Genomic DNA, 9,106 nt, shown 5'->3' on the forward strand with positions numbered 1-9,106 from the left:
TGGCGTATTCAAATCGCCTCACGGACAATTTTAGCATTTTTGCAACTACTTAGCATCTTAGCTAACCCTTTAACCCTAACCTTTCCTAACGATGAAAGCAAAGTCCTGTCTCTGGAGAAACCATGGTTACGTCCCAAATGGTAACTTATTCCCTGTATCGTAGTGCACCACATAGGGATTAGGTGAATTAGGTCTCCATTTAGGATGCAAGCCAACTGATTACAGGTAGACTTTGCCCTGGAGGGACTGTTACAGGAAGAGAACGACCGGAGCCCTGTGTAAGAGGTAAGGTGAGTAGATCTGAGGGTAGAATTATAAGACAATCAATGTGTTTATTAAATGATTTGTTACGCCAACTGCTGTTGTATATTACATGTATGATGTATGTCAGTAACTGACTTGCCTAGTTTAAATAAAGGTTCCTTATCAACAGCGGTGGGTTATTCCACAATGACAGGGGAAAATTTACAGTTGGATTTTACCTAAATGATTTACAAATATAATTGTATTTTTTAGATGAAATAGGAATATATTTTATATCTTTGTAGTTCATAATTCTGCTGCGATTGCTAGTGCTTTTCTCTCCATTTCACGGATCATTCAACAGGATCTTGTGTCTATCAGGACAGTGAAAGGAAGAGGAAGGTTTATTGCCAGTTAATGACGCAGGTATATTTCTCTGTGTGTGAACGATTAGGACTTATTACCTGACAGACATCTTTTTGGAGGGTAAACATGGATCAATCGAAAAGAAGCAGTGAAGCCCAACCTCCATCGCCCTACTCTCAGGACTATGGTCAACAGAACACCTATGGTCAACAGAACACCGATGGCCAACAGAACACCTATGGTCAACAGAACACCGATGGTCAACAGAACACCTATGGTCAACAGAACACCCATGGTCAACAGAACTACAGTTCTCCCCACTATGGTCTGAACGTTGGTCCTGGCAACATAGCGGTGGTCTCTCCAGCGGGTCAGTATGACGACATGGGTCAGGCTCATCCCGAGGACCAGCAACAACAATGGGCTCCACTACCACCTGACTATTCCACCGGGCTGGAGGACACAGGCTGCTTTGATGATAAAGCTATAAGAAGAGGTTAGTCAGTGCCTACGTCTGAAATGGTACCCTGTTTGCTATGTAGTGCACTACTTTTGACCAGCGCCCATAGGGTTCTGTTGAAAAGTAGTGCACTACATAGGGAATAGGGGGCCATTTCAGACTCGGACACAGGGGATTTTTGGGGGTTGGTGTCTTTGTATCCTGATGATCTGGAGCCGCATCAATCCTCTCCGAGTAAGAGTGCTGATTTAGGATCAGTTTTCCCTTTAAGATCATAATTAATACGATTGTGTGGACAGGGGAAACCTGATCCTAGATCAGCAACCCTACTGCTTGATACACACGGCCCCTGACGCCATTGAATAAACAAGCGTTGAGGTGAAAGCAGCCCTACTGCTGTGTTCTGTCTTATTGCCCTGAAGTTAACTAGTGGGCCCATTGTAAACACCTGGTTACAGTTAAGGGATTTGTTTCCACAGGCTTTATAAAGAAGGTGTACCTGACTCAGTGGGCCCATTGTAAACACCTGGTTACAGTTAAGGGATTTGTTTCCACAGGCTTTATAAAGAAGGTGTACCTGACTCAGTGGGCCCATTGTAAACACCTGGTTACAGTTAAGGGATTTGTTTCCACAGGCTTTATAAAGAAGGTGTACCTGACTCTGATGATTCAGCTTCTAGTCACCTTTGGGATCATCTGCGCCTTTCTGTATTGGTGAGACACTTTAAGTGTTACCCAACATTAAAACTTCAACACTTTGTTATTTAACATTAACAACTTCAACACTTTAAGTGTTACCCAACATTAAAACTTCAACACTTTGTTATTTAACATTAACAACTTCAACACTTTAAGTGTTACCCAACATTAAAACTTCAACACTTTGTTATTTAACATTAACATTTTAAAACTTCAAAACTTTGTTACTTAACATTAACAACTTCAACACTTTAAGTGTTACCCAACATTAAAACTTCAACACTTTGTTACTTAACATTAACATGTTTAACACTACAACACTTTAAGTGTTACCCAACATTAAAACTTTAACACCTAAACCACTTCAACACTTTAAGACTTCAACACTTTAAGTTGTCCAACACTTTGAAGTGTTGAAAGCAGTTCCTGTTAGATTCAATGTTACATTTTTTGTTTAACTCCACAATACCACAGCTTTATAATGTACCTACAAGAAGTGTATAAAACAAAGAGATGAGTTGTCTTCTGTAATCGTAGGGAGGCTCTGAGGGTCTGGTCTATGAACACCTACTGGTTTTCTTTTTGCATGATGTAAGTAATGCCATGACATCCACTGAATTCTACAGAATCTCTCTGCTTTGAGTCCCGGGCCAGTATTCAGAAACCTTCTCACAGCAGGAGTGCTGACCTAGGATCTGATTGGTCTTTTAGATCATGAATGTGGAATATTCTAATCAAGTGAGAGAGAACTTTGTAATTTCTTCAAACAAATCATCTTTATTCGATATCGATTGATTATTGTAATAATGAGGCTGGTCGGCCCAACACCGTTGAGTATTGGGCCGAGTATCCTAACCTTTACACAAATGAAGAGTTCTTTATACAACTGACACTAAGAATGCTTAGTCATGGTTGGTTCAACCCCTCCCATGCAGACCAAGGAGCATCATAATCCACTCTGGGTTCATCCGGCCGTTATCTGCACAGGGTTGTTGTCATAACCCCACCCTGGCTTAGTTTCCCAGATGCAAGGATGATTTTGAGATAATGAGGGATTGTTCTACTAAGCTATCTCTAGTAAAACACATTCTTGTCTAGGTAATGCAGTTTTTAACTCATTTGTCAGCTCAAGCCATCTATAGTGACTATACGCCCAGATTAGCTGCAGGAAGCTAGAGTGGAGACCATAAAAACAGAGACACTAGCAGGACAGAAATGTCTTACTACTACTTAAATATTAATGGTTAACAATTCATATCAAATAATTCAGGTAAATACGTAAATTGTCTCTCACAGTCATAGTGAATGCCATGACATGGACATTGGACCTGATGCCAAATCAGCACTCCGACTCTGAGTCACTTTATGAATACAGGCCCTGATATCTAAACAGTGGACAAATTAACCCCACATGAAGACCTTGATATTAAGCTCTGTGATTGTACTATATTGTATTGATATATTGTACTGTTGTTTCCTGAACAGGGCAGTGGTGCTTGTCATCATCATTGCCTTGTCCTGTTGTGTCAATATACGTCGGAAGGTCCCGTTCAATTTCCTAGCCTTGGGACTGTTTGTAAGTATCAATTCCAAAAAGGCATCAATTAAATGAAAACACGTTAGTTGTATTGTCTGACCTTTGTGTTATTTTTCTGTGTTATTTTTCTGTGTTATTTTTCTGTGTAGACCATTGCAGAAGGTCTACTGCTGGGCTCTATGACTGTGTGAGTACTGTATGCCTCTGGAGTGACCCTGATGTACTTGACCTCTGCTGGATAGACTAAATCCTTTACAAACCAGCATGTCAGTCATGCACACGGCGGGTTTGCAGTATGAGTTTATTTCTAAACTATTCCTCCATGGAGGTTTGTAATATACATTTATGTCTAATCCATTCCTCCATGGGAGGTTTGCAGTATAAAAGTTTCCTCCAAAGGAAACCCGACTCTAATATATCCAGTGATATTTCAGTGTAGGGTTGATAAACTCTGACTCTAATCTATCCAGTGATATTTCAGTGTAGGGTTGATAAACTCTGACTCTAATAAATCCAGTGATATTTCAGTGTAGGGTTGATAAACTCTGACTCTAATAGATCCAGTGATATTTCAGTGTAGGGTTGATAAACTCTGACTCTAATCTATGCAGTGATATTTCAGTGTAGGGTTGATAAACTCTGACTCTAATAAATCCAGTGATATTTCAGTGTAGGGTTGATAAACTCTGACTCTAATAGATCCAGTGATATTTCAGTGTAGGGTTGATAAACTCTGACTCTAATCTATGCAGTGATATTTCAGTGTAGGGTTGATAAACTCTGACTCTAATAAATCCAGTGATATTTCAGTGTAGGTTTGATAAACTCTGACTCGAACAGATCCAGTGATATTTCAGTGTAGGGTTGATAAACTCTGACTCTAATAGATACAGTGATTTTTCAGTGTAGGGTTGATAAACTCTGACTCTAATAAATCCAGTGATATTTCAGTGTAGGGTTGATAAACTCTGACTCTAACAGATCCAGTGATATTTCAGTGTAGGGTTGATAAACTCTGACTCTAATCTATCCAGTGATATTTCAGTGTAGGGTTGATAAACTCTGACTCTAACAGATCCAGTGATATTTCAGTGTAGGGTTGATAAACTCTGACTCTAATAGATCCAGTGATATTTCAGTGTAGGGTTGATAAACTCTGACTCTAATAAATCCAGTGATATTTCAGTGTAGGGTTGATAAACTCTGACTCTAACAGATCCAGTGATATTTCAGTGTAGGGTTGATAAACTCTGACTCTAACAGATCCAGTGATATTTCAGTATAGGGTTGATAAACTCCAGTAACTTTCCCAAAATGTGGAAGTTTTCCAGAAATCGTGGTTGGAGAATTCCTGCTTTCCTTCTTATTCCCTCCCAATTCCGGGGGTATCGTCCAACCAGGATTTCTGTAAAAGCCTCGGGAATTTGGGGGAAAGTTACAGAACTGTTGCAACCCTATTTCAGTGAAAGATGAGAGTTTGGTTTGTGTTGCAGGTTCTATGAGGCGGAAGCTGTTATGTGGGCTGTGGGTGCCACAGCACTGGTCTCCCTGGCCCTGAGTGTCTTCGCCATGCAGTCCAGAGTACGTCCTCTCCCTTAGATATAGAAAGATGGCACACCTGAAATCCTTGTAATGAACGTGTTCTGTGAAAGCATGGGCAGCGCCATTGTGGCTATCTCCATTTTAAAGTAGTCCATTTCCTCTCCTTCAACTTGTGAGTGTACTGGTAATCTATGAAGAAACAATAACACACTGCATACCACCATCTACTGTGCTGCAGTGTGTACAGTCTGATCAGGTATAAAGTCAGGTTGGTGATTTACTGCCACCTAGAGTGTGTACAGTCTGATCAGGTATAAAGTCAGGTTGGTGATTTACTGCCACCTAGAGTGTGTACAGTCTGATCAGGTATAAAGTCAGGTTGGTGATTTACTGCCACCTAGAGTGTGTACAGTCTGAACAGGTATAAAGTCAGGTTGGTGATTTACTGCCACCTAGAGTGTGTACAGTCTGATCAGGTATAAAGCCAGGTTGGTGATTTACTGATTTACTGCAGTTATGGAATGTTTGCTGAGGAGTTTAAATCATTGGCTGACCCCTCCTGATGACCTGAATGGAATTCAAATTACTACTTCAAAATGGGGAGAATCTCAATAGCATTTCCTTGATTCGCCACGTCCTCTCTCCTCACCTCCTTCTCAAAACCTATTGGATGACAAGGTCAAAGGTCTCTCCTTCTCAAAACCCATTGGATGAAAAGGTCAGAAGGGAGGGAGCTCTGACCTTTTCATCCAATGGGTTTTGAGAAGGAGGTGAGGAGACAGGACATGAGAATTCAAGGATATGGAATTATTGCTCATTTTTCCCATCAGAGGGGTGTTTCCGTCAAACTGACTTGTTTTAGGGAAAAAGGCAGTGTGTGATGAGGTATGGCCCATAAAAAAACACTATTGCGGCAAAGTTCCCATGTACCGGACAAAACAATCTAAGTTAAATGGGTTTCCATGCATTTTCAACTCTACCGATGGTTTTGTCACAAAAACATTTGCAATAATATAGCAAACTAGCCCAAGCTGGTTTTGACGCATGCTTTAGACAGTTTGTGCTTTAGAAAGTTCATGCTTTCATGCTTCAGAGCTGCCCCGGGTCAACTGTAAGTGCTGTGAAGTGGAAACTTCTAGGAGCAACAACGGCTCAGCCGCGAAGTGGTAGGCCACACAAACTCACAGAACGGGACCGCCGAGTGCTGAAGCGCGTAAAAATCATCTGTCCTCGGTGGCAACACTCACTACCGAGTTCCAAACTGCCTCTGGAAACAACGTCAGCACAAGAACTGTTCATTGGGAGCTTCATGAAATGGGTTTCCATGGCCGAGCAGCCGCACACAAGCCTAAGATCACCATGCGTAATGCCAAGCGTGGTGGTGTGGTGGAGTGGTGTAAAGCTCACCGCCATTGGACTCTGGAGCAGTGGAAACACGTTCTCTGGAGTAATGAATCACGCTTCACCATCTGGCAGTCTGACAGAGTAATCTGGGTTTGGAGGATGCCAGGAGAACGCTACCTGCCCCAATGCATAGTGCCAACTGTATAGTTTGGTTGAGGAGGAATAATGGTCTAGGGCTGTTTTTCATGGTTCGGGCTTAACGCTACAGCATACAATGACATTCTAGATGATTCTGTGCTTCCAACTTTGTGGCAAAAGTTTGGGGAAGGCCCTTTCCTGTTTCAGCATGACAATGCTCAAGTGCACAAAGTGAGGTCCATACAGAAATGGTTTGTCGAGATCAGTGTGGAAGAACTTGACTGGCCTGCACAGAGCCCTGACCTCAACTCCATTGAACACCTTTGGGATGAATTGGAACGCCGACTGCGAGCCAGGCCTAATCGCCCAACATCAGTACCCGACTTCACTAATGCTCTTGTGGCTGAATGGAAGCAAGTCCCCGTAGCAATGTTCCACCATCTAGTGGAAAGCCTTCCCAGAAGAGTGGAGGCTGTTATAGCAGCAATGTTCCACCATCTAGTGGAAAGCCTTCCCAGAAGAGTGGAGGCTGTTATAGCAGCAATGTTCCAACATCTAGTGGAAAGCCTTCCCAGAAGAGTGGAGGCTGTTATAGCAGCAATGTTCCAACATCTAGTGGAAAGCCTTCCCAGAAGAGCGGAGGCTGTTATAGCAGCAAAGGGGGGGACCAACTCCATATTAATGACTTCCCAGAAGAGAGGAGGCTGTTATAGCAGCAAAGGGGGGACCAACCCCATATTAATGACTTCCCAGAAGAGTGGAGGCTGTTATAGCAGCAAAGGGGGGACCAACCCCATATTAAAGACTTCCCAGAAGAGTGGAGGCTGTTATAGCAGCAAAGGCGGGACCAACCCCATATTAATGACTTCCCAGAAGAGAGGAGGCTGTTATAGCAGCAAAGGGGGGACCAACCCCATATTAATGACTTCCCAGAAGAGTGGAGGCTGTTATAGCAGCAAAGGGGGGAAACCAACTCCATATTAATGCCCATGATCTTTAAATGAAATGTTAGACGAGCAGGTGTCCATATACTTTTGGTCACATAGTGTATCTTAGTTCATTAAATGCACTGACTAAGTGGCTCTGATTAAGAGCGTCTGCTAAATGACTAAAATGTAGCTTTCAAGCAGTCTACCATCTTCCCTCATTTCTGTTATAGTGGGACTTCACCTTAATCAGTGGGGGCTTGTGGGTGTTCTGTTGGACTCTCATATCCTTTGCATTGTTGTGTGGAATCATGCGATCCCAGGTAAGTCAACAGTCATTTCACAGGTATACCAGTATGTACAAAATATTTCAAAAGCGGCAATCTGCTGTTTAATAAACAGTAGCAATGCCATCCCCGCCACTATTTTGGTAAACAGCTGAAGAATGGGTCTGGACAAATGTAACCACTCTCAAATTCATAGGCTATGGATGCATTGACTGGCCCGAAAATGGATGTACCCATCGCAGATTGCCCCTTTAAATTGTGTATTGTAAATGGAGATTGAAGAACATTGACCATGTTTCAGTTTTAGTTTTACACTTGTTCAGAAACTAACTTAGTTTTAATCCATAGTACCTGTACATTGTGTATGCTTGTGTTTTAATCCATAGTACCTGTACATTGTGTATGCTTGCCTGGGAACCTTGCTATTTTCATTGGTAAGTAACCTTCTTCCTCCAGCTATTTAATTCATTGGCTAGGGTGGTTGAGAAAGCTATCCTTTTCAAGGACACCTTCATACCACCAAGCAATACACGTTCGCTGGCATCTCTATAAAAATATATGTAGTCCTTTATACACAATCTTTAAGAAGCTTTGGAATGGTCACCCATGCGGGGTTTTTAAAATGAAAAAGATGTGTATGATTCATTCTGTAAACAGTCAGAAACAACCTACACGGTAATATATTATTTAGCAATATAACAAACTGATTTGTGTATATATGTCTCCAGTACCTGGTGATGGACACCCAGCTCATACTGGGTGGGAAACACAAATACAGCATTTCACCAGAGGAGTACGTCTTCGCTGCTCTCAACCTGTACCTGGACATTATCGGTCTGTTCACCATGCTACTGGCACTCATTGGACTCAGCCGTTAACTTAAAACGTTGTTTTACGTCAGATAGCGCAACAAGCCACCTGCCCTGATGTAGTTGAGGGACGAGCGTGGAGTAGGAATTAGGATAATGCCTTTAATAAATCAAATCAAATGTATTGGTCACATATACGTATTTAGAAGATGTTATTGCGAGTGTAGCGAAATGCTTGTGTTCCTAGCTCCAACAGTAGATCGGCATCAACGATTCAGCCAAAGAAAAGCACTTCCATGTTTCGTATTCTTTGATGTATAAATTACCATATTGACATTATATGTTATGCAACTTAATACCTTCAGAAAGTATTCACACTTTTTCCACATTTTGTTGTGTTACATTCTGAATTTAAATTTGAATTGTAATTTGAATTGTAATTTTATGTCACTGGCCTACACACAATACCCCATAATGTCAAAAGTGGAATTGTGTTTTTAGAAATGTTTACTAATTAAAATAAAAATGAAACGCAACATTTAAAAAAGGTATTGTCTGATATTATTCATCCTAATCAGACAGGTTTTTTACATGGACGATACATTGGAGATAAAATAAGACAAGTACTGGAAACAATAAAACACTATGAAAAATCTGGGAAGCCAGGTTTGTTATTCATAGCTGACTTTGAAAAGGCTTATGATAAAGTACAACTGGAGTTTATATATATAAGTGCCTGGAGTATTTCAATTTAG

The 9,106-nt window shown here is 41.3% G+C and overlaps 1 protein-coding gene across 4 annotated transcripts in view; it reads left to right on the forward strand.

Moving 5' to 3' along the window:
• The window catches only part of zgc:110410 (LFG_like domain-containing protein), a 345,300-nt gene extending 336,422 nt beyond the window's left edge, over positions 1–8,878 (forward strand). For 2 of the 4 annotated variants that reach the window (XM_029747008.1, XM_029747007.1), the window contains exons 3-11: positions 797–1,105; positions 1,705–1,783; positions 2,306–2,359; positions 3,254–3,344; positions 3,455–3,492; positions 4,799–4,886; positions 7,489–7,578; positions 7,929–7,976; positions 8,271–8,878. In XM_029747008.1, coding sequence (XP_029602868.1) covers positions 797–1,105; positions 1,705–1,783; positions 2,306–2,359; positions 3,254–3,344; positions 3,455–3,492; positions 4,799–4,886; positions 7,489–7,578; positions 7,929–7,976; positions 8,271–8,420 — 947 coding nt within the window. In that variant the 3' untranslated portion in view covers positions 8,421–8,878. Of the gene's footprint in view, positions 1–204; positions 291–697; positions 1,106–1,704; positions 1,784–2,305; positions 2,360–3,253; positions 3,345–3,454; positions 3,493–4,798; positions 4,887–7,488; positions 7,579–7,928; positions 7,977–8,270 lie in introns of those variants that run through there. The other 2 variants (XM_029747012.1, XM_029747011.1) reach the window with 2 other exon arrangements.
• Positions 8,879–9,106: the final 228 nt, after the last annotated feature.

This window comes from Salmo trutta, unplaced genomic scaffold (assembly GCF_901001165.1).
Source record: "Salmo trutta unplaced genomic scaffold, fSalTru1.1, whole genome shotgun sequence".
NCBI classification, from domain to species: Eukaryota; Metazoa; Chordata; class Actinopteri; order Salmoniformes; family Salmonidae; genus Salmo; species Salmo trutta.